At 41.0% G+C, this 27,050-nt stretch overlaps 1 protein-coding gene across 1 annotated transcript in view; it reads right to left on the bottom strand.

Annotated features, from left to right (window-relative positions):
- The window catches only part of LOC126094476 (N(4)-(Beta-N-acetylglucosaminyl)-L-asparaginase-like), a 151,752-nt gene that overhangs the window by 38,962 nt on the left and 85,740 nt on the right, over window positions 1–27,050 (bottom strand). Inside the window, exons 3-4 of the mRNA XM_049908868.1 lie at window positions 23,597–23,822; window positions 4,401–4,600 (exon numbers count right to left, since the gene is read on the bottom strand). Of these exons, the coding sequence (XP_049764825.1) occupies window positions 4,401–4,600; window positions 23,597–23,822 (426 nt within the window). The remainder of the gene's footprint in view (window positions 1–4,400; window positions 4,601–23,596; window positions 23,823–27,050) is intronic.

Below are 27,050 nucleotides of genomic sequence, written 5' to 3'. Positions count from 1 at the left end.
GGGACTGTCACAGGTGTAGGAGTAATAGCATAGGGATATGGGTGCAGGAGGAGGACATGGTCTGACGAACATATTGTGGAGATTGGGAGGGCAGCAAAAAGCTATTCTACATATGGTGGGCAAAATGTCTGACAGAATGGACTTTGTTTCAGGGATTGATTTTAGGAAGTCACAGCCTTATTGAAGTAGCTGACTAATATGTTCAAGACCAGGTCAACGATGAGTAGCAAGAGGTGTACTCCTAAACTGTTTTTGGAGGGATCAGCTGTACCACTGTGGTATGTGATGGCCCGAGAAACCTGCTTTTGAACTAAACTGGTCGGATGATTATGTCCAGAAGGTTCAGGAGAGAATGGTGGTGAGAGTCTGCATGTGAACAAATACACCTGACTCGAATGTGAATGTTGTGTGGAAGGGAATGTTTGACGTGGAAATGACGACAATTATTAAAATGTAAGTATCGTTGTTTGTTATTAGGTTTAACGTGAACAGAAGTACATAGCTGACCCTCAGCGAGGATGAAGTCAACATCAAAGAAAAAGGCACAGGGTTCAGAATAGGACCATGTGAAAGTTAAATTTAAATGGGAGAGTATATTTAGATTTTCCAAGAATTTTAACAGGTCAGCCTCAATGTACATAAACCAAACCAGAGCTGAAGGCTTATGGATCCCAGGAAAGTCTCCTCCAAGTGGTCCACAAAAAAGTTGGCATAGGAAGGAGCCACCCTGGTTCCCATGGTCACACTTCTGATCTCTTTGTATGGTTGCCCCTCAAAGGGTAAATAATTTTTGGTAAGTATAAAATTGATTAAAGTGAGCAGAAAGAATGTCATAGATTTGGAATCAGGAGGGTGCTGATAAAGGATATGTTCAGCAGCAGACAGATCATGTACATGGGGGATGTTGACAAGCAAGGTGTATGGAGGAAGTGAGATGGATACAAGTTTCAGGTAATCTACAAAACAGTTGGTGTCTTTAATACAGGAAGCAAGTTTTTGAACTATAGGTTGCAGGTGTTGATCAACTAAGCGAGATATATAGTCAGTATGTTATTTGAAGCCAGAAAGTATGGGATGGTCAGGCTGGTTGGGTTTGTAGATCTTAAGAAGAAGGTAAAAGTTGGGGCTGTGTGCTATGGGTCAGTAAGAAATCCTATGGATTGATGTGTTGGTCTCTGTGAGGAGCTTGAAATTTTAAGGAAGGGCTGTACGTCAATTTGTATCACAGGGATGGGGTCTGAATGGCAGGTGTTGGACAGTTCACAGATGTCTGACAGTTGCATAGACCCTCGCTTTCATACCTCCATCAGTCAGGCGCGAGAGGGGTATATACCTTGTCTTCTGGGAAGATAATGATGGAGTTATCAGTTCTTCACTTTTATTTTCAGACATGTATATTTTTCCCTGACCCCCCCCCCCCCCCCCACTACTATACACAGTGCACTAGCTTTCGGCTCTTATTAACTTGTGCACAATGTTTTGTCTGCGATCTCTGTCTTATCTATTACCCTCTCTTCCGCTTTTAAACTCTCAGGTTTTCAAATGTCTTCCAGTGTAGTCCCCAACATTCTGTTTTTCATCTCATACCATCTGCTAATTCTCCCCGACCTGGAACCTGAACTCTCCCCATTTCCTAATCATCACCAGTCCTTTTCCTTCAACCCTCTTCCTTCCCCTCTCACCTTTCTGCTAGACAAAGGAGCAACTGGCTCCAAAAGCCTGGAAATTTTCGTACATTTATATCCATTTTTCCCTGCTGCCAATTGGTGAGTAGATTTTTTTGTCTATTCAATTGCATTATATTTTAAAAAATCATTACTTTTTTGATACTGTAGCATTTGCTGGTGATGGGGATCCAGTAAGTGGTAGTGGGTGGGTACATGGGGAAGGTTTTATGGGTATGATTGCAACGGTAGAAATTTTGGAATAGGGATAATGTTTTGGTAAGGTCATGTGGTTTGACAAGAATTGTACAGATGTTAGAAGGGTGACAGAAGACTCTGTCATCCTCTCAACAGATGCGTCTCTTTAAACCTCAACTGTTCAGGGTGTGACTGACCTGTCTCCACATTCCAGCCTTTCCCAACTCGTCGCCATTCCCTCCCTGAAGAAGAAATTGCAAGTTCCAAAGCACAGGTATAGTGTTTTTTGAATACTTCCGAATGTTTCTATGGGTAAGTGCAAGAAATTTTGCCTGCTGAATGTAAGTACTGACCAACCATTCTGTCTCTTTGTAATTTTACAATTACTAACTGGAATTCTCCATTTTATACAAGAAAACTTGCACCTGGTACTGACTACTGAAACAGTGCATATTTTAGAATCCCAGCATCAGCAAGATTTGTAGTTGCAGTAACAGTAGCGGTAGCAGTAGCGGTAGTACTAGCAGTAATTATAAGCTTACTGGACAGAATGCTTGAGACAGCATATAAAGGAATCAGTTACTGTTTCACATAAATTCAAAATAAGAAGCTACCTGAGTATGATTAAGATACTGTAACTGCCTAATGGTGAAGAGAATGAACTGAGAAAGTCATTTGCACTCAAGTAAGCTTTGTAATAATGTTTAATGCTGACAGTCACTTGTACAAAAAGAAGTCTGGAATGAGTAAACGTAACCATTTACTGCACAGCAGAGCAGCTGAGCAGGCAGTATATACAGTAGCAAGACCAGAAATACAGCTTATAAACTTGCATACTTTTTTAGAGCAGGCATGTGCAGATATAAGCTTTTGTATGAAACATATTTATTGCTCATGAACCTAATGAAATGGATCACAGCTGGTGTTATTTTGTAGAGCTGATTACTGGACTGCAGTGAGTTGTCTGATAAGTGCAGATACCTCAGTAGCAGCTGAAATGTATTCCTTAGTGTAAAATGATTTGCACTCCAATAATTTTCTTCTGATGGGAAACGGCAAAATCTCAAATGCAGCAACAGTCTCGGAAATACTTTGAAATCAACGTCTGTATCTCTACATTTCTTCTTCTCCCCAATTTTTCTGTTTGCTGAATTTCATATACATTTCCCTGTGGAACTAATATTGAAAGGAACTCTTGAGAAATAGATAAAAATCAAAAAGTGCATTAGTTACAAGGTTTTGCAAGTCTAACTTCAATTCCATCTTCTTAAGTAAAGCAAAACTGTCATCAACCAAATAGTTGGTTTGAACACTACAGTGTTCAGTGCTTTACCAGGCATGGTCTTGTTGGAGATGGTATGGCTTGCCCTTTCTTTTCTTCAACCCTTGAACTAACTTACCCAACCAGTCATGGGTATCTGCAGTTTAAGAAGTTAACTAATATGGACCTCTACTGGCCACAGCAGAGATTTAGGCCTGACACCATGTGCCCACTGCTGGCCAGTGGCCAAGCAGTAACTCGTGCCTGATGCCAAAGTCTGGCCTGACTGGCATCCATCACTATGCGTGTGATAGTCAACATGGTCTCCAAACAATGGTGAAACTCAGCTTTTTTCATGCCAACAAACATTGCCACATGTGAAAGAAGTGAAAAGTGACAAAAAAAAAACAACATTAGGACTGGCTGGGGTATAGCTTCCTATCAAATATAAATAGTGGTGGGTATTGAGGAATATCACTACACACATCACTGTTGTTGATGGTATTTGTAATGCCTGCTATTGGACCATATGATCACTTCATTGCACTCTCTATCGTCTATGGGTTGGGTTGTTTGGTGGAAGATACCAAAAAGTGAGGTCATCAGTCTCATCGGATTAGGGAAGGACGGGGAAGGAAGTCGGCCGTGCCCTTTCAAAGGAACCATCCCGGCATTTGCCTGGAGCGATTTAGGGAAATGACAGAAAATCTAAATCAGGATGGCCGGACACGGGATTGAACTGTCGTCCTCCTGAATGTGAGTCCAGTGTGCTAACCACTGTGCCACCTCGCTCGGTTCACCTGAAGATGGTTCACTGACAATTACATAGTTCAAGAACTTGTCCACAAACTAGTTCCACTCTGAATGTTCATGTTAATTACCTGTTCAAGTCCTAAATCACTCATACTCCCCTTATTAATAGCCATTATACAAGGAAAACTGACCACACATACAAAACACATCAGTGCAATAACTACAACAAAGAAATGTACCATAATTATTATAAAATATCCTTACAAAAACCATAACCTGGTAACTGAATATTGAGAATCATTGTTAGTGTCTGAGTAGAACTTTCTACTCTATACACAAATTATGAGATACTGCACACATCTCATTTCCACATTGTTTTAAATTTTTCAATGACACAGACAGACGACCGATAAAGTAATAAATTAAGCTGCATGAAACATTTAGCACAGCATCTGTGAGCAGTTTTCTCATTTTGGCTTTGGCACTCAGTCTGCTAAACTGAAATGAGATACAAAGAAAGATACCCTGGTATTTTGTGGCTAGCTCCATTTGTAGATGTTCCAGCAACAACATTTCCTTGAATATCCACAGCAACCATGCCTATTGTATCATGGCTCCAATGACTCTGATCCTCATTTCTCCACTGCTTTTCCTGTGGCTTCCCAAGAATGTTACTAAGAGGTTTATATGGGCCACAACTGTCTTGTGGATTTGGAGTTACATGCTGAAAAGACAAAGAATTTTCAAATATTTTACAGGTATTTTGCTTATGAGACAGAGAGAGAGAGAGAGAGAGAGAGAGAGAGAGAGAGAGAGAGAGAGAGAGAGAAGAAAAATAACACGTTCTTCTTATCATCACCTAAACTAAATTAAATCCTTAGTTAACCAAGACATTTATTAACTCAAAATATAACATAAATTCATATAAAACATCTTATACTGATGGCACTATCATATGCTGCTGGAATCTTGAACACATATTCCCGTAGCAAACTATAATACACTCAGTATGTCACATTATGATGAACTTGTCTGAGTACAGTTGATATAACTGGCTGGCTATGTTCACACGTGTTGATGTTGTTGCTGTTGTTACGGATGTCATCATCAATCCAAGAAGTGATTTGATACACCTCTTCATGCTAGCATGTCCTGTGCAAGCCTATTCATTTTTGAATAACTACTGGAACCTATTCTCTCTCTACAATCCACCCCCCTCCCTCCCTCCCTCCCAATTTGCCTCAGTTGCCAAATACACTATTTCTTAGCACCTCAGGATCTACATCTATACTCTGTACATCATTGTGAAGTGCATGTAATTGGTTGGTTGGTCGGATGATTTAAGGAATGAAATTACTAGGTCTTCAGTCCCTTTTTCCTCAAACACACAGGTCCACACGACTATACATTGAAAGATTGCCTACCGTGCAAAATCCGAGGGAAGAAAATCCCAAGGTCTACCGAGGTCAATGAAGGTAGGATAAGGGACAAAAAAGAAGAACGGGAGACCCAGGAAGAAAGCCAGGCAAAGTGCCCCACCTAAGGAGCAGTGGGAAACCTCCGAAAGCAGAGTGCAATGAGGGGACAGACATCCCCCACTTACTGGAGGAATCCTACTCAGAAATTGCCTAGGTAAGACTAGCAACATGGACAGGGCACAAGAAAAAGACAAACATGTAAACAAGTTAAACACACCATATGAAGAGAAGAGGTGGGAGGGGGGAGGGGGGAGGGGGGAGAGTACAAGAGCAGGTAGGGTGAGCAAAGGGCTGGACTGCCAAGCCCAGACAGCTGCAGCCCAGTCTGGGCAGAGGAGGTAACAGAGTGTTCCACCAACCCCCCAACAGGCTGATAAGGTTAAGTGGCCCACCCTCAAAGAGAGTGAAAAAGTCCCCCTTTGCAAACAAAATGTAAAGCTAAGTCACCCACTGAGGCAACATCTCCTTATACAGAGATAGCGATTCAGGGAGATTAAGAGTCCGCAGCAGGGTTGCTAGGTTGAGACAGTCCAGTAAAATGTGGACCACCATCAAACAGGAACCACGATGATCGTTGGGTGGGTCCTCGCAATGGAGGAGATGACCGTGAGTCAGCCAAATAAGGTTGCTACGGAGCCAGCAAAGGATGGTAGAGTCTTTGCTAAAGGCCTGCAAGGAGGGCCTCCACCGATCTGTAGTCTCCGTTATCACCCTTAATTTGTTTGACGAAGTAATACCGATCAGAAGTCTGTTTCCAGAATACCTATTTCAAGAGCCTGCTTCCTGGTAGCCAGTTTGGCTAATCTATCAGAGAGTTTATTTCCTGGAATCCCAATGTTGCCCAGGGTCAAGATGAAGGTCACTGAGCATCCACATTGTTGAAGGGCATACAGGGAATCCTGGATAGCAATGACCAAGGGATGGTGAGGGTAGCACTGGTCAGGAGCTTGCAAAAAGGAGTTGCTGCGGGTGAGAAACAACTCACTGGTGCAAGAACAGATACACTCAAGAGCACAAGAGATGGCTATCAACACTGCAGTGAAAACACTACAGCCATCCAGCACGAACTGCAGTTCAATGTGTCCCGTGTGAGTACAAGCAAAGCCTATGTGATGAGCAACCATTGAACTATCAGTATAGACTACTTCTGAACTCTGGGGTGCACCAAAGATTGAGAAAAATTGGTGGTGGAGGGCCTTGGAATGAGCAGAGTCTTTCAGAGCTTGTAACAGGTCAAAATGAAGCTGTGACTGAGGAATGCACCATGGAAGAGTACGTGAGTGGGCCTGAACAAGAGCTGGTACAGGAAACAACTGGAGTTGAGAGAGGAGGGACTGGATGAAGATTGTGATTGCAATCCCTAATCTGAGCCACCATTGGAGGGAGAGGGATTTCCATGTTTGGAAAGAGGAGAAAATAGTTTAGATGCTTAGGGGACTGTAGCGTAATTAACAAGCTGTTGTTGATACCTGATCCATAATCGAGTTAACCCAGCCTCCACAAGTAAGCTATTCACAGGCCTAGTTTGAAAGGCTCCTGTCATAAGTCAAACTGCACAGTGGCGTATCAGATCCAGTATCCACTGATGCTGAGTATGCTGACGGTCATGCCAAACCATATGTCACACTCTCATAACCAAGATGAGATTGTATCAGCACTTTGTAAAGCTGCACCTCAGCTGGTGTTACACAGCCAGCGCAGTGTATTAAGGTGCAGCCAACACTTTTGCTTAAGCTGGTGAGGATGGGGAATCCACGTCAACTGAGCATCAAAGACCAGTCCTAAAGAGTGACAAGTCTCCACCACAATTAACTATTTGGTCATCGAGGTTAAGTTCTGGTTGTGAGTGAATGGTATAATGTCAACAGAAGTGCATGACACGAGTTTTGGTAGCTGAAAATTGAAAGCCACGGGTGAGGGCCCATGCCTGCACCTTCTGTATGGCACCTTGCAGTCAATGTTCAGTGACACCCACACTACAGGAGCAATAGTAGATGCAAAAGTTGTCAGCATATGAGTAGGGCTGTACTGAAGACCCAACAGCTGTTGCTAGACTATTGACGGCTACTAGAAAGATTGGGGCACTCAGTACAGAGCCCTGCAGTACCCCATTGTCTTGGATCAGGGGTACCATAGGAAGCACCACCTTGAACCCAGAAAGTACGGTGGAACAAGAAGTTCTAAATAAAAGCTGGGAGCAGATCCTGGTGACCCCACTCATGTAAGATAGTGAGGACATGGTGTCACCATGTTGTGTCATAAGCTTTTTGCTGGTCTAAGAAGATGGCAGCAAGATGTTGACAGCAGGCAAAAGCTGTCTGGATGGCAGGCTCCAAATAAACCAGATTATCAGCAATGGAGCAGCCTTGGTGAAAACCACACTGGGATGGAGCCAGAAGACCCCAAGGCTCAAGGAGCCAACACAGCACCTGCTCACCACGCATTCAAGCAACCTACAGACAACACTCGTGAGACGAATTTGGCAGTAACTGTCTATCTCTAGAGAGTGCTTACCCAGTTTCAGTACTAGGACAATTATGTTTTCTTGCCATTTCAGTGGAAACTTGCCCTTGCTACAGATGCGGTTACAAATGGCACAGATATGACGCTAACAATCCACCAATAGGTGCTCGAGCATTTGGTTGTGGATGCAGTCTGGTCCTGGGGCTCTATCAGGGCAGTGGGCTATGACGCTGATGGATTCCCACTCACTGAACAGAGCATTATATGCCTCCAGGTGGTATATAGTAAAAGATAATTGCTTTCGTTCCACCCACTGTTTTAGGAGACAAAAGACAGGTTGTTAATTCTCAGGCACAGAGGCTCGAGCAAAATGAAGAGCAAAATGCTTGGTGACGGCACCTTGGTCAGTGTAGACAGCTCCATTCAATGTAATACCATGCACACATGCAGATGTCTGGTATCCATAAGGAAGTCTGATCTTTGATGAAACCTGCAAACAAGAGGTATGTGGTCCAGAGGTTGAAACGTACCATTCCCAGCACTCTCCTTACCGTCTTTTTATTAGGCGGTAGATTTGGGCAGGCAATGACATTCTCCATCTCCGTCGTAGTGGAGAGCTCACGTACAATCTCTAATGGCCTTGCGATTTCTGATGACCACCAAGCTACTGTTTTCCGTCAGAGTGGGCCTGAGGAGCAGGGGATCACTAAAATCAGCTGCTGAAAGAATGGGTGTACTTTTATTCTGGACTGCCTCATCAATATCTCCATGCAGTGGCAAGCCAAGGGTGACAGCAGATGTGAAAGCACCCCAGTAAACTCTGCTGAGAGCCCATCTGGGCAGGTGTCCAGGGGAGTGACACGGGGGGACTCTCCAGTGGATGAATGGGAGGAGACAAGGGCTGCAGATGGAAAGGTGTATGGGCAAAAAGGTTCCATGTGTCACACTGAAGTGTGTGGAGGCACCATTTTTCAAGAGGCAATGGTCAAGTTGTGCCAGTAAATTTTTAAGGTCTTTGCCACATCCAGTGACTTTGGCTTCACCGCACAAACGGTTATGGGCATTGAAATCATCCAAGATTAGGAAAGGTGAGAGGTGGGGGTCAAATCTAAGAAACAAATGCAAACAGTGTGTTCTGAGACACTTCACCATCAGGAGGAAGGTAAACATTGCAGATGGTAATATTCTGAAATGTCCTGAACAGCCACAGCCTCCAAAGGTACATTAAGAGGCATGAATTCGCTATATAGAGTGTCCAGAATATGTGTGCAAACTCTGCCTGACACCCCGTCTTAGGCAGCATGATTCTTATGATATCCTGGTATCCATGAAGGGCTAGGATATCCACTGCTAGAAACAAAGTCTCATGAAGGGCAATGCAGAAAGCAGGTGATGTGCTTAAATGATGTCATGGCTAAGCCAGCTGACAGAAAAAAACCCACTAGAATTAAACTGGAGAATAATGTTGTTGATATACTGTGAGGCCATGAATGGATCAAGGAGACAGGTTATGCCCTAGGGTTGATGATGATGCACTCGCTAGGCATGTGGGCAAGGGTGTCAGACCTGATGGGGAGCAGCGCAAAATTAAGGTGACCTGATTGGGTGGGGACAGTAAGACAGAGGAAGGGAAAAAAGTTCCACGAAGGGTGTGGGAACAGTGGGTTGATGGATATTAAGGCCAGGAGGGATACAGCAGTTAAGGATATGTTGCAAGGACAAATCTCACCTTCATCGTTTAGAAGAGCTGGTAGTGGAAGGAGGGATCCAGAAGGCCCAGTTTATGAAGCAGCGTTTGAAACTGTGTGAGGATATAGTTGGCAAAATGTATGTGGAATGTGCTCCAGACAACAAATCCACTACCTCATTCCTAATACAGCTTACAAATTCCTCCTCCTTTGAGGGGAAGGTTCATAAACAAACCTGTGAAACAGCTATGAGCACCTACATGGCACCATCTTATGCCAACTTATTTATGGCCCATGTAGAGGAAACTTCCCTGGTCACCCAAAATCCAAACTTCTTGTCAGGTTCAGGTTCACTGATAATATCTTCAATACCTTGACTAGGGACAAAACACCCTATCCAGATTCCTTTTTCCCATCTGCTTCACCTGGTCCTCCTCTAGCAAACACACCACTTTCCTGGACATGGTCCTCCACATCTCTGATGGCTCCATACAACATCTCTGTCCACATTAAACTCACTAACCACCAACTGCACCTGCATTTTGACAGCTGCCATCCCTTCCACAACAAAAAATTTAACGCCATGTATCCTATATCTTCACACACCAGCCATCCTCCCAGCTTCCCCAAGAATCAGATACAAAATAGTTTCCACCTCATCACCAGATATCACCCTGAACTATAGCACAACTGACCACATCTTTGCTACAGCTTTGATAATCTATCATCATGTCCTGAAATGAGGAACATCCTACCTAAAATCCTTCCCACCCCTCCCAAAGTGGTGTTCTGTCACCTACCCAACCTACACAACATCCTAGTCCATCCCTATGCCACTCTACTGCAGCCAAGAATAAAGTTGACAACCTAGTGGCAAAACGTGCAGCTGGGCACAGCATGCTCAATTTCAATGGCTGCTTCATAACCTGGGCCATCTGAATCCTCCTCTACACCACCAGCTTTTCTGAAGTACATGAATGGGAGTTGTAAAATATCTTTTGTCATCTAACCCTCCTGGCCTGAATCTCCATTAAACCACTGTCCCCACATCCTCCAGCCAACGGTTTCCCTTTCGCCTGTCCCATGGCCTCCTCCTAATTCACATCTTGATGACAGCTTCATTGTGTGCCCTTTCCCCACCATATCCAACACTTCTGCCCACATGCCGAGCTCGTGCACCTGCTACCCCTCTGTCCAGCATCCCTAGTTAACATACCAGCAGCCTTTCTCCAAGAACTCCAACCCCTGTTTCTGCCTCCTACCTCTCTCTCCCCCTACCCAAGCCACCCAACACAACCCCCATCCCACCCTTGTCTACCTGCCAAACTGCAATCCTACGTCCAGCTGTCACTATGTCGGGTCACAATGTGTGTGTGTGTGTGTGTGTGTGTGTGTGTATTTATTTTTTTCATATTATTACCACTGGATGCATAGCTTTCCATTACTTGGTCTACTACTCTTCTAAACTTCTCTACATGTTCCTGCCCAGAGCTAAGTGTTTCAAGTTCTTCTAAGACACAACACTACCACTTCTCAATCTAGTTTAATGAACAAGAAAATCTTTCTACTTCTCATAGTTGTCCTTTGTGCTTTTATAATCATTGTTGTAAAAGCTATTTCATGACCACTGACCTCAGTTTCATCATAAACATCTTTCATGATGTCTATTATTTGCCATTAGATACACATATTTCCATCAAGAGTTGGTTTCTGAACTATCTGTTCTAGGTACCTTTCAGAGAAGACATTCAGTATTGTTTTGCAGGATGTATTGCCACTACTTACCACTTGTTGCTACTTACAAAACTATAAATAATGCAACTGATTGCTGAATGGTTAAACTCTCTTTCACTGATGACAGTGTAACTGGCCAATATACGTACTAATAAAATGAGGTTCTCTCTAAAGTTTTTGGTTACAATGGAGGCTGAGTCTGGCAGCTGAATGAAAAATCCAATAACAAGCATATGCCCAACCTTCATACTGACTCTTGTGCAAGTAATCTCGCAATCAGCTACAGTTCCTATCTTGAAGGATTTGACTTTTTTGTCTGCTACAAAAAACATGCCACTGCCATTTCCCATTAGTGTATGATTTTAGTATACATCTAGATTTACTCCAAACATCTCACTATTGTCAATTCAAGATCATAGCCAGCATTCAGCACATATTATTATATGACCTCAACTGCTTTTTTTAAGACTCATTCAAAGACTGTGACTTTTTTACAATGATTTCGGTAACTGATCTCTAGGACTGTTATCATTTCATCTGTGGAAGCCATTTCTGCCAGTACAGAGTTGCCTAGGTGTGCACTCTACATACAGTCCACCACCTAGGTAGCAGACTCTAATCTATAATGTATCCCTGACCCATTTAGCGGGTGGGGGACTACAAATCTAGAACCTAACGCATAAGTCCAGGAAGTCAGAGCCTTGCTTGTAACGGAACCTTCACAGTCAGTGGTTCAAGTCTTCCACTCAGCCCCAGTCACATCTGTGGATAATGCTGCTTTCCTAAACACTCTGCCAGTTGTTGGAATGACCCAAGAAAGAATTCAGACTCTAAACAACAGGCAATAATTGTTCCAACATGCATCACAATCAGCAGTTGGTTGCAACCTGCTCCCATAATGACTGCCATAATAGCCTCTTCAACATACTAAATGAGACCTCCTGGCATACACACTGTGTGCACAAGTTGATGCTTTCCACCCTATGCTTACATTTTGATAAGGTGTATAATTATTCCCAAAATGTTTGAACTGCAAATGATTAAAAGACCCCTGTCCTTCTGCTCTTGCTTCCTTTCTGACATGGGACACAGCAGGCTTCTCAACAGGTGAAGTATGTCTCACTAGTTCAGTTTCGCCTCCAGTGAAAGACAGCACACGAAACTTTTTAGGGGGATGGGTGTAGTACCCCAAGTTCTATCTGTCCTGATATTCCTGCACAGGGATCCCATACACACCACAAACATGTTACTCAGTCAAGTGAATTATTAGTGATAGATCTATAATACTGTAGAGAGATCAGGAGAGGATAGTACTAGAGGTTCCACTTTTGTCCATGTTACACATCTCTCAGCTGCCTTTCCAACACAGCCATTTGCTGCAGTCAGGATGATCCCAGTTGATTGTGATGAAGAAGAACCTATTTGGATGCCCAAGAAAGGCATTCACAGTGGGGCTTAATTGTGGCTGTTGCAACATTTTCCATAACATTAAACAATTAACTTTAAAATAAGCTTGCTGACCCCCTGTTAATGTCTGGATCTGTTATGCTATAATAATTAAAATTTCCATTTACGACCTGATGCAATTGATCCTCCACCACGTATTTCTGTTATGAGAAGAGAAAAATGTGGGGAGATATTTAATGATTCCTTAAAGCTACTTTAAACTTATTTTTACAAAAATCTTCAATCTTACGATCAAGTGACAAAAAAGAAAACAGCAAAATTTATAATTACAATAGTCACTTCTGTGGAACAGAAAACTAAACATAATATGATGTGATAGATATAAAACAATGCACTGCAACTGCAGCATGCAAACAAAAGTTACTAGGAAATATGTTACACACAACACTCAGTAACTTTTGAAAATTCTCAAAAATATGCATTTCTTCTTGTACACATACAATGAAGTTAAGGCAAGTGGTTTTCAACAAGGATACTGCTGTCAAGATTGTATAAAGCACAAATGTTGAGCACAACTGGAGCTGTAGTAAGAAATACATTTCTCGTGGTACTCAGCTTCAACAAATACATATAATGACACACGTATGAAATTCGTGCAATCAATAGAAAAATCACATTTAAATGTTACATAAAATTTTAAGACCTAGTTTTTTTAAAGCAAAGTTATCTGCCACATGTGTTTTATTTGTACACATAAATACTGGAAGTTGGCCTTGTATATGTAAATATATAAATATACAAAATGCGCATAATTTGCACTTAGCTTGTTGACCATGTGGAGGACAGATCTGCTATGAATGGGAAATTGGACAATGCATCAACCACCAAGAATTACACACTGCCTGAAAACAGGCAAGCAAAATCAATGTGCACCTTGTCCAAAGGGTGCTCTGGGACCAACAAAGGAGAGAAATGGCACAGCGATGTAGCCTGATTTTGTGTACAATCCCGCCAAAAATGCTGCACATGTTTGGTGTCACAATCGATCAACAGCCAGTATGCGTGTTATCGTGCGAGTGCTTTCACGTGAGTCATACCCCAGTGTGACACATGCACCAAACGGCATATGTGAGGAGACAGTGTTGGGTGAATAACATCACGACAGCATTGCACCTCCGTCACAAGCATGAGAACCCCCTGGAGACTGGTTAGCTGATCACATATGAAGAAACATGAACACCACATCTGATCTGCACCCAAAAAGTTGTGATCTGGCCAACCCAGCTAGACCGCCAAAACAATACTCCAGGAAAAACAGGTTGTTGGCTGTAGTGGTCATGACTTCATGTAAAGCCTGGAAAGCCTGACAAAGTTTGCTACAAGGCATAATCCAGTGTAAACAAAGTGTCTGATGACTGACTCATGGCCTACTGACTGTCAGAACAATTATCATATTACCTATCCGCCGGCATACCTCACACATAGCCTCCATGTGCAGGCAGTCATGGTGAACATGTAACACATCACAATGAGGGCAGAACCACTGGCTCGCCCAATGAGCAGAAGGAGAGTGACGCTACTGCACTGGCATCATCAATGGCAGCAACACATGGTAACTCTCAGGGAGGCAAGGCTGTCTGGGGTATCTAGTAGTGCATTGGGGGCTGTTTGCCATGCACACTCAATTGATCCACCAGCCAATTATCAGAAGGGACATCCGTTGCTGCTGCTGTTAAGCTCATGCAATTCCACAATTTGGGCAATGTTGGCTAAAGAAGAGTCAGACAAGGTCAATTTCCTTGTGACACGCATCAGCTGTATCAACGTCTTTGAAGCTCTGGTACTGATACAGCAGCAGAACATCCATAGCAGATGGTTGGCTGTTAAGAGACCAGGACAGGCGGTGGAGAAAGGAGATTTTGAGTTTAGCTGCATGGGCCAAGTGAGGGCAGTTGGAGGTGGATCGGAGGTACATTGTGAGTCTAAACAGCTGAGGTGGTGCGTAACCATGGGTGCAAAGCCATGGCATTAGATGTCTACATGTTCTGCTGAGCAGTGCCGATGGTACCAGCCAGACTGGGATCTGCGCAGTCTGTTGAGATTCTCAAGTTTGAATTAGGAACCGATGAGTAGACACATCATGGATTCATTGATGACTGCACTTTCTGGTGAGAGACAGATGTATGGGTTTTGTGGTGTCACCGCCAGACACCACACTTGCTAGGTGGTAGCTTAAATCGGCCGCGGTCCATTAGTACATGTCGGACCCGCGTGTCGCCGCCATCAGTACTTGCAGACCTAGCGCCACCACATGGCAGGTCTAGAAAGACGGACTAGCACTCGCCCCAGTTGTACGGACGACATTGCTAGCGACTAGACGTACGAGGCCTTCCTCTCATTTGCCGAGAGACAGTTAGAATAGCCTTCAGCTAAGCACATGACTACGACCTAGCAAGGCGCCATTAGCCTTACCTACTTTGAGAGTTATAGTATAAATGTCTCAAGAAGAACGCTGTATTCATCAGAGAATAAAAGTTAAGTATAAAGCAACTACGTACTTTTCTTGCTACCATTCAATAGTTATCCTGTTTCAGACTTCACGCCCGTCTGCATTAGTTAGCGTGCCTTTCGGCTACCTCCGAGTGGTGTGGCTGTCTTGCTACGCCACAACAGGTTTAGTCAGTCTCTAATGATTCAGGATTCTGTTCAGCAGGTTTTGTTATTGTGTATATGAACACGGAAGGTGCACAGCCCTTAGTGGTGTTTCAAAATTCATTAAATTGTTTTGCTGTTACAATATGCTCATAATTGTAGCGAGCTCTTATATTTTGTTCATATGTGTGCGGCAATTATACCATCTGGGACAGTCAATTTCTATCAGTTTTTTATTGCTTCTTTCATGTGTGTAATTTGTATCACAAGTACAAGGCAGCCATGGCATTAAGTTTCTGAACCATCAAACTTTTGAATGTCACAATTTTTACTTAGACACTGACTTTAACATTTGCTTTAGATATCTTAAACAAGTGGTCTTGTTGATGGTACTTTTGCAGTTCTCTATCTGTTGCAGCTACTGATGTCTCAAAAGCTGAATGTTTTCACATTTACTATTATTTAATATTGTATGCTTAGGTAGTTCTTAGGTATGTTTTGAGGTAAATTACTAGGTGATGTACATCACTGAACTGTGTGATCTTGAGGGGCTGCGTTTTCTTATGAAGGTACTACTTCATCATCACCATCATCATGATTATTATTATTATCATTATTATTATTATTATTAAATGTGTTTGCTGTCAACACCATTGGTTGCTTGCAATGAGGCACATTTTCCTTCACCTGACGTGCTCACATACTATTGTGTCCCCTTTCATTTCAAAGCTTTTGGTCTGTAAATAACACCTCAAATTTCTTGATCTTGTACTGACGTGGTTCTCTACTGAAATCTTACTGACTGTGTCACTATCTGTAAACTATTACTTTATAGCTGTAACTGAGCCTGTTCTTACTTATGATATTGGATCACTTACTTTTCTCAAACTTCAAACTGTCATTGGCCATTACTGTGAATAAAACGTGTTTGAAAATTGCCCCTGATATCTCTCTGCTTGAGGTAATCAATCTTATGATTCTTATTTAGTTGGAGCCTCCAAAAATTTAAATTCAGTACTGCTGCCTTAAATATTGTAAACAGGTACAGCTTACTTAGTGATTGTTTATCTCATTATATAAAGAGCCACCAGGCCATTACTGTAAGTGACTATTATGTACTGCTACCTGTCTGATGCATTGATTGCTTGAAGTGACATGCATCATGTATAAAGCTTAGTCCTGTTTAGGATTAAATTGCGTAAGTAAATTCATGGTTTATCTTAACGATGGTTATCTGTCCTGGAAGTTCTTTCATTCTGTTCTGGGCATTATAAAAGTTAATCATAACATGTGAGACTTGTCTAGAACTTGATTACTTTTTAACTGAATTCATTTTTTTTTTTTAATTCTGTTACTGTGATATCTTTCATGTGGGCCATGAGACCATGGTAGCAATGGTGTAGCTGCATTGTGCTGACTTGTTTCCTGTACTAGCTTGTATCTGAGTATCATTAATTGTCATGGTATTGTATTCAAAACTTAGAAAAAGTCAGACAGTGTAGAGAAAGAATTGTACAATGGCGAGTGTTGGAGAAAAATTGTTTCTGAAATCTTTACTTCAAAATTGAGAATAACTTTTTGTCTAATAGCTTATATAATAATTAGATTCAAGATTTAATCCTGTATTGTTTTGGGTCAAGTGTATTTTGATTAAGACAAGGGGTGTGACATCGCTTAAAGAAATATATGGACAAATGGAAGCAGAAGGAACAAGAATTGGACTTACTGTAAATGACAGTAAGACAAAATATATGGTTATGTCCAATTCTGAAGCTAGAACAACGCCACAAGACCTGAAGATCTGCGATAAATGCTTCAAGGTTATTAGATGCTTCCATTATTAAGGTGTCCTCCAACTAATGATAATAGTATGAGACAATATATTAGAGGAAGGATACAAGCAGGAAACAAAGCCTTTTATGCAACACTGAAGATACTCAAGAACACTCCAGTTACAAGAACAACTAAATTGAGAGTATACTATTCCATTGTGTGATCTGTTGCCACATATGGATCAGAAATGAGGACAATGACAGAAGCATAGAGTAGCAGCCTAAGGGCATTTGAAAGGAAAATCTTATGAAAAATCGATGAGCCTGAGAGAGAAGCAGAAGGCTGGAGAGTGAGATACAACCACGAAATGCAAGAGCTTATACAAGGGAAAGATATAGTGAAATTTATCAAATCTCAAAGAATATGTTGGTTAGGGTGTATGGAGAGGACGATGGAAGACAGGACGCCCAAACGAATAATGAATGCCAGACTGTATTCCACCAGGAGGAGGGGCAGATCAAGAGCTAGATGAATGGACAATGTGCTGGCTGACCTTGCCAAGATAGGAATCCATGGAAGGAAGAAAAAAAGCTGAGAACAGAGAGATATGGAGGAAGATTGCCGAGGAGGCCAAGGCCTACCAAGGGCTGTAGTGCTGAAGAAGAAGAAGAAGAAGAAGAAGAAGAAGAAGAAGAAGTATTTTAATTAAATGTATTAATAAAGGGTGTCAATATTATGTTTTTTGGATTTAATGTGCCCAGCAACTTACCACTTACTTCGCCTGTGTACTACCAGATTAGTCCTAGTCTGAACCACACAAGCTAACTTGACAAATCATATTCTGAATTAGTGTCTGCATAAGAAGTAGCACATTTGGGACACTCAAAATGACACCTATGTGAGAGGCCCTACAAATCTGCAATCCAGGTCACATACGACTGCCAGGGTGCTTGCAGTGCTGGTTAAACTGTAACTGTGCTGATACCACATGGGTCCCATGTCCAACATACTGTGTAAGCAACCAATAACGCACATCAAAGGGAAGTCTTTGCACTCAGTGAAGTGTCTTAAAATTCTCGATAACTTCATATAAACCTGCGATGCTGGACAACAGCAGCATTATCAACTGGTTTGATGACCTGGCAGTGCAGCAAGAACTGGTGCACCTGATTCTCCCAACTTTTCGTCGACTCATCGAAACTGGCAAACTGTGTCAGGGATGGTGGGGATGGCACAGAAGACTGAATAGCAGGCACTGGGCCCCCCACCAGTGAGACAATGCCACCAAATGAGTCACATTCTGGGTTATCAGCTCCTGCTCCTGTTGGTGCTACAACTGCTGCTGCTTCTTCTGTATGTGTAACTGTTCCTACCACCATTGCAGAATTACTGAGTCCATGGTGGCCCAAGAAGAAAATTTACAGGCATCACACATGTAAGAACATTCTTCATTGTCACTTTAGTATCTGCACAGATGTGACAAGGCCACTTCATTACACGGTCAGTGCGGATACTTCACAAGCCGACAGTGGCCCAATGATAGGCAGGAAAGAGAACCTCCTGAGAGGGAAACAAATTCATAGTGAAAGTTGACCTATGAGAAGCAGAGAGACCGAAACCACATAGAGACAGGCATGTGAAGAACTCGGCATGCGTCTGCTGCAGATAGCTTGCAACTAAGCACTTAGCATAACACACAGCAAGATGCTAGGTGAGGTCTGCAGAAGACAAAATCTAAGTTAGCACTGACCGGTCTTACCTACTGCTGCACCATCAGTGGGCCTGCCCGCACCATGTGTCGTATGCTTCCTCCTTGGCAGGTTTCCTCATTATCATGCTGTGCTACCCACACCAGCTTGTTTGCCTTCATGGTAATGTCTATTGATGGGGATACTAAACTTATTAAGTAGGCTATCTTCCAGACAAATACTTTCACAGAAGACTCCCTACCACTTAAATTTATATTCAGTGTTTAAAAATATCTCTTTTTTCAGAAGAGCTTTTTTGCTACTGCAAGTCTGCATTTTATATCCTACTTACTTTTGCTATTTAGAAAAACAAAGAACATTTATATACTTTGTTTCCTTGACACCATGTGCAATTATATCCAGCAGAATGACAGCTCAATCTTTTGTTTTTGCTGAGAAATGTGTATTCATTAAGTGAATTCTATGAGTATGTCTCATGAAAAGATTAAACAGATGATGATTATTAAGGATTTAAAGAGACTAAACATCCAAGATCAAAAATTTCTTATTGCACCCCCCCCCCCACCCCCACCCCCCGACGGAATCTGTGTATCCCATCTCTCTGCGTCTATAGTAAACCCCATGTGCAAGTGTGAGAATATTTTCTTACCCTGTATCTGTGTACAGTGTCGTGAAAGGAGGGTATAAGATGAACATCAACAAAAGCAAAACGAGGATAATGGAATGTAGGCGAATTAAGTCGGGTGATGCTGAAGGAATTAGATTAGGAAATGAGACACTTAAAGTAGTAAAGGAGTTTTGCTATTTGGGGAGCAAAATAACTGATGATGGTCAAAGTAGAGAGGATATAAAATGTAGACTGGCAATGGCAAGGAAAGCATTTCTGAAGAAGAAAAATTTGTTAACATCGAGTATAGATCTAAATGTAAGGAAGTCGTTTCTGAAAGTATTTGTACGGAGTATAGCCATGTATGGAAGTGAAATGTGGACAATAAATAGTTTAGACAAGAAGAGAATAGAAGCTTTCAAAATATGGTGCTACAGAAGAATGTTGAAGATTAGATGGGTAGATCACATAACTAATGAGGAGGTGTTGAACAGAATTGGGGAGAAGAGGAGCTTGTGGCACAACTTGACTAGAAGAAGGGATCGGTTGGTAGGACATGTTCTGAGACATAGAGGGAACACCGATTTAGTATTGGAGGGCAGTGTGGAGGGTAAAAATCGAAGAGGGAGACCAAGAGATGAATACACTAAGTAGATTCAGAAGGATGTAGGCTGCAGTAGGTACTGGGAGATGACGAAGCTTGCACAGGATAGAGTAGCATGGAGAGCTGCATCAAACCAGTCTCAGGACTGAAGACCACCACAACAACAACAACATCTGTGTACCAGACTGGTATTTGGCTGGTGGGATATGGTAAACCACATCTAGGCTGGCCATCTCACGTGGTACAAGAGGCAGATTCAAATTGGGTCATGGCTGCCTCCCCATATCCTGGAAGTGGAGCATCAACATGCCTGGCATCTATGCAGTGAGTTAACAGACTACGGTGCCCAGTCATATATGTTTTGTTAAATATATTGAGCAAATTAAAGTGTTGATTAAGACACCATAACATACAATTCAAGATATACTGCTTAATACGGATTTCTCTGTTAATGCTCATAAGGAAACAACATTCATCGATTACTTTATGGGAAACAAATATAGAAGGGCTGCTCACCATACTGGAGATAGAATGGCTTGTTAAAGTCTGTTACACACTCAACTAAATGTACTATGGATCATAGGAGCCATCAGATGGGACAACAAGTATCAGGTACTAGAAAACTTCAGACAAAAATTATACAGTTTGTATCACATTGAAAAAGGTGGAGATTTTTAGCAAAGAGAAGAAAAATTAGCAAAGACAGGATTAACAATCAGAGATTTGCCACACATATGCCTGAACATTTTCAACAAAGCCATATCCTATTTTGTTCTTTAGAATGTGTGGCCCTAAGAAGGCAGAATAATCAAAATAGCAAATGGCAGGAAAACAGTTACAAACATGACAAAACTGAATAACATAAAATTAAATAAGTCAAACTATTATCTTAACACTTCTTGCATTCAGTTCACTGCAAACTAATATCCTTTATTCTCTGAAAAATTTATTTGCATTAACTCTAATTATTTATGTTCTTTAGCCTCTTCTTATTGTTTTCACTGTACTAGTCTGAACTGTAACAGTTATTTAATTTTAGTTACATCTAACATCTCCAATTATTTTTCATTTTCCCCAGAGTTCTCTGTTTCAAATTTTCTGGCCAGTTTAAAGCTGTGTATTGGACTAGGGCTTGAACCTGGAGCCTTTGCCTTTCTTGGGTAATAGCTCTACCTTCTGAGCTACCAAGGCACAACTCATGGCCCAGCCTCACAGCTTTATTTCTGCCAGTATTGTTCTCCTACCTTTCAAACTTCACAAAAGTTTTCCAATATATGTTGCAGGACTAGCACCAGTCGAAGAAAGGAAATTATGGAGAAATGGCTTAGCCACAGCCTAGGAATTATTTCCAAAATAAATTCATTCTGCAGCAGTGTGTATGCTAATTTGAAAATTTTTAGAATCTTCCCCTAGGCTGTGGATAAATCATTTCTTCCAGAAGTTTGGGAGGAAGGAGGCAGATGTTGATGATAGTAAAGCTGTGAGAGCTATTTGTGAGTTTGACTAGATAGCTCAGGCAGTAGAGCAACTATCCATGAAAAGAAAAGGTTCCGAATACTAGTTCCAATGCAGCACACAGCTTCAACCTTCCAGAAAGAAATAAACAAACTGAAAAAAAAATTCAGAATAGGTATAAACAGTGTCAGGTATTATTATAAAAGGTCTCCGTAGTTAAAGCTCCAGTTTCAAAACGTTGTAGAAAGAGAACCACTGCTCTGAATGACATCAAATTTGAACAGCAGATTATTGAGACAGGAGAGAGGGGAAGCTAACAAAAATTTGACCAATAGATGCCACTATAAGCATCAGAATATCTACAGTGACAGATGTGCACATACATGACTATTCATTCGTTTGCATCTGAGACAACCAACATGACTGTCTCCAAAGCTCATTTACAAGAACACTGACTGTGCACCAGTAGCCACGCAGATGTTCTGGACACTCAAGAATATAAAAATGGGCAGTGGTCTGATGACTGCTGAGGGTCTGGTAAAGATGATTACAAAATCTGAAGAGAGAGGTTCTGACAGAGGGAAGAAAGCAATTGAATCAACGTGTACCAAAGACATGGCCACAGCATTGCAGGAGGGGTCAAGCAGTGATACGCAGACATGAAGTGCATGAAGAATAGCCCGAACATTGGACATGCCTGCAGGCATGATGCACATAAAATCCTATGAAACAGCCACCATTTCTATCCATACACAATCACTCATATTCACGAGCTGCTTCCTGCTGACCTGCCGAAAAGACAAACATTTGCTATGGAATTTCTTGCTCACATTAAGAGGACACTGAATGGTCACGGAACATTCCGTGGACAGATGAAGCCCATTTCCATCTCCAACTACATGTCAATACACAAAAATGTACAACATGAGCAATGGGAAATTCAGATACATATCAACTGGTACCACTTCAGTCTGCAAATATGAGTGTGTTGTGTGGGTTGACAGCACGTTTATCACAGAGCCATATTTTTTCGAGGAGATGAATCCTGTGGCTCCTGTTACCTGTACCATCACTGGTACATGCTATGAAAGTCTTTTGTGCACCAAGATCATCTCAACCGCTCAACCAAATGGACAGGATCATTTTAGCAAGATGGCACTCCTCTGCACATTGAACAGCCAGTGAAGCACCTGCTGCAGAAGCATTTCAGAAATGCTAGAATTATCAGCCATCATTTCCCTATGGCCTGGCCATCTTATCACCTGATTTTAATCTATGTCATTACTAGCTGTGGGATTATCTGAAAGATGATGTATTCAGTGCTCCAGTTATGAATGTAGCTGAACTGAAGATACACATTGCACAACACATTCTGATCATGACCACAAGACACATTGATTTGTTCTGGAACATGAGATTTCTCAATTTCAGCTGGTGACGGGAAATAACGGACAACATACTGAACATATCTTGCACTAGTCTCATGAAAATTAGAAACTAATGTCATTTTGCTTTCTATGTGGTTTTCAGTCCCAGGACAATGAAAAACTGAAGTCATTTTACTTGACTGTTGACTGCCAAACTTGTGCAGTAATGCACATTCAACAATATGTATGGTATAATGTGCAACTCAAACCATAGCCACTGTATTGTGATTAATTTGTCATTTGTCGACCTCATTTGTGTTAAGATGCTTACAGCACCATCTATTGGTCAATTTTTTTTAACCCATGACATTTCCCTCCATGTCAATCATATGCTGTTCAAATTTGACATCATTCAGAGCAGTGGTTCTCTTCTACAGTGTTTTGAAAGTGGAACTTTAATTACAGACTATCTTTCTGGCTAAAAGCATGACTGGACTTTACCTACTAAATGAAATCAGTTGAAAAAATATGAAGTGTTTAAGATCAAACGAAATCTAAAGTGAAGGGACAGAGCTGAAAATAATGATGTGATACTCCAAAGAAAAAGTGAGGAACACAAAGAGGAGCTGTTTTAAACATAAATTTAAAAAAAAAAGACATGTACCTTTGCAGATGTTGTTTGCAAGTGTAGTGCAAAGAAAGGTAAAGTACAAGAGAAAAGGAAACAGAGGATGGCTCAAATCTGTTGCAGTAGTGATACCATGAAAGTAATTTATTCAATACCTGCCAAAAATTTGGTTGACAGCTGTTCTCCTTCCATTCCTGCCAAATGCTTCTTGAGTTTTCAGTCTGTAGACTTTCTTCTTGAAAGCCCATTTCAATAGCAAATTCTGTTGCTTGGTCTCCAACAAGGAAAGAGTGCCGAGTATTCTCAAGAACACGTCGAGCTACAGATATTGCCGGTTTGATTCGTCTGAGTGCTCCTACAGCTCCAATATTCATATTTGTACTGTTATGTAGAAAAGTTCATTGTTTTCATTTCAATATGGACTTGTGTATTGAATGTTATTGTTAATCAGTTAGTTAGCCAGATAGTTCATCCATAGATCATTTACATATTCAAATTTGACAGAGAAACAAGAAATAAACCATTAACAGCTAATTAATTTGTAAATACTGGTTTATTATTACAGACAAATGTCTACATTTACATATCTTGTAACCCTGCTGGGTGTATTGGCAGAAGATGTGAAACTATTGACAAGCATCATTACGTCAACATCCAGTGAGGAGGCTGCCAGCAAGGAAAACATAGGGCCTGCCAACCTTAGGATGCACCAAAGGGCTCTTTCTGTATGCCGACAGTCATGGAAAAGATCTATCCAAATGTTTTCATTAAAGTATGCATCCAAAGCTTTCAGTTTTCACGAAAATTAAGCCTGGTGCAATGTTAAACACAGTGGTGGAGAATATTACAACAGAAACAAGTCAACTGAACAAAGACACTCACAATGTGGTTATTGGTGGTGGCAACGGCATAAACAAAAACGAAGCAAGACAGCCCTGTGATGTTTCCGTAACATATTACCAAAACTATTTCAATTGAACATTGTCACACAAACATGCCAGTGCGACACGATTTACCACTGTGGTCGTGCGTAAACAGAGAGATTCGACACTACAATTCTGAGCTAAAGAAACTGTGTGATAAATTTAGCCATGTACATTTGATAGACTTAAGTAAGATGAGTCGTGATGAACACACAAAACACAGATTCCACTTAAACAGGACAGGGAAGGCCAAGCTAGTTTCCCACATAAGCAAACTCTGTGAGAAAGACAGTGTGGAGAAAGTTCCAATTGCTCTGGGCTACAACCACGAGACTTTTTTAGAATAAAGGACCATAATAATAGTTTTCTGGAATGTATTTCAGATATGACTGAGTCCTGTTCAAGCAAAGAAAAGCCAGGCTGTGAAATAAGTGATCAGTAATTGCAGGACAGTTCTAGAAAACCAGTGTCGTAAAAAGTGTAACTCAAACAATTTTGATTTATGCAAGATGGTAAATAAACAAGAAGGGACAATACCCTTATAGTTAATGCACTTAAATGTGCAATATCTCAGAAACACACTAGACATACTACAAATATTCATAGAGGAACACTTGTCACATGTACTAGTAATGACAGAACATGGGCTAAAATGCAGTGAAATAATATTTTATAGATTAGAAGGTTACATACTAGTAAACAGTTATTGTAGGCAAAACTATAAAGGTGGTGGTGTGGCAGTTTATGTTAATAAGGATATATAAGCTAAAAAAAATCCCTTTCTTGAACACCACAACAAAGAAGGATCAATTGAAATGACAGGTATTGTACTCCACAGTAATGATCTTAAGTTACCAAAGCATAAAGTGATTGGAGTATATAGGCCACGAATGTGGCTGATGTAATGCTGTTTATGGATAAACTTAGTAGTGTTGTTGGTCAGGCCGGTTCTAATGACCTTACTATATTAGGTGACTTTAATATAGATGCAAACTCATATAGTATAGTAAACTTGAAACTCAGTGATGTACTGACCTCATACAATCTTGTAAATGTAGAGAACTCTGACACCAGAGTAATGGACACATGTTCCACTAGAATAGATAATGCTATAATCAACAAAGATGTTATAGATAAGGTAAATTACAGTAACTTACATTTTCTTTATTCTGACAACTTCTGTCAGGTGATAGAATACATAAATTCAGTTGTACCTAAAATAACAAAAATTGTGCTACAGAAACGAATGCTGAATCCCTCAAATATTAATGCCCTTAAAGACAAACTAGCGAATGAGAAATGGGATTCTGTGCACCAGGTAAAAGAGTCAGATGAGAAATGAAATGAGTTCTAGTCAACCCTACTGCATCATTATGAATATAGTTGTCCAGTCAGAGAAATCCAGAATGTAGTTAAACACTGTCAAACTGGAAGTAACCCTAGACTAAAACTCCCACCAAATCTGATTAGGCTCAGGCAGCAAGTACATGATCTAAACTAGCTTTATAAAGCTACTAATATGCAGATTTTCAAGGAAAAATACAATAGGGCCAAGTAAACTTTTAAAACTGAAATTGTTACCCTAAGGAAGCAAATTAACAGCAAAACAATAGAACAGTCTGACAACATAAGCAAAGCATCTTGGAAGCTGATTGACAAATACCGAAAAGGTCCCAACAAGATGAACATGGAACCACTCATCATAAGACAGGATGGTAATGTTATATTTAAAAAAAAAACAGATACTATATGTAATATTTTTAATAACTACTACATTTCTGGTGAACAATCAACCCATATTATAGATTCACACAGAGAGACCCAATACCATCTCACCCAGTGTACCGAATTTGAATTTGTGGAAGTGAATGAGACAAATCTCTAAACCTCTTACTCACCTGATTAACTGCAGCATTAGGGAAAACATGTATCCAACAGTTCTAAAAATGAGTGTAGTGAAACCAGCATATAAAAAGCAAAGTAAGGAAGAGGTCTCCAATTATAGACCAATATCATTAATTCCCACTTTTAGTAAGATATTTGAGAGTATTATCCTTTCTCAGCTAAGTGCCTTTTTCACAAAACATAAACTGCTTGTAGATTCACAGCATGGCTTCAGAAAATAGCTAAGTACGACCACAGCAGTTACACAGTTCAGCCACAAAGTTTACTGTCTGTCGGACCAGAAGGTGCAGACTGCAGGTACATTTTTGGACCTGACAAGAACATTTGATACGGTAAACCACAGGGTACTTCTTAAAAAGCTAAAATCTTACAGTATTGTGGATCAAGCCATTAATCTTCTAGCCTCATACCAGCTGAATCGTAAGCAAAACACTAAATTGTCATACAAACTAGATCATAAGATCATGAACTCCCAGTCCACCAGTGAACCTGTATTACAAGGTGTACCACAGAGCTCAATCCTTGGACCCTTTCTCTTCCTTAATTTATATTAACGACATTGCACAACCCATTAACTCTCATACTGTAAGCTATGCAGATGACACGTTACTCTTATTCTATGGGAGTGAATCTAATGACCTAGAATCTCTTGCTACTAGTGGTGTAATAGAAGTAACAAAATACTTCTATGATCAGGGACTCACTCAAGGTGAATGTCACCAAACCTCAACTACTGGCATTTAAAACAGGCAATTCTCACCACAACAGTATGAATAGTGTG

Source organism: Schistocerca cancellata, chromosome 8 (assembly GCF_023864275.1).
Source record: "Schistocerca cancellata isolate TAMUIC-IGC-003103 chromosome 8, iqSchCanc2.1, whole genome shotgun sequence".
NCBI lineage: Eukaryota > Metazoa > Arthropoda > Insecta > Orthoptera > Acrididae > Schistocerca > Schistocerca cancellata.
Note: the sequence above shows the minus strand (reverse complement) of the source record. Positions and strands in the feature narration are given on the sequence as shown.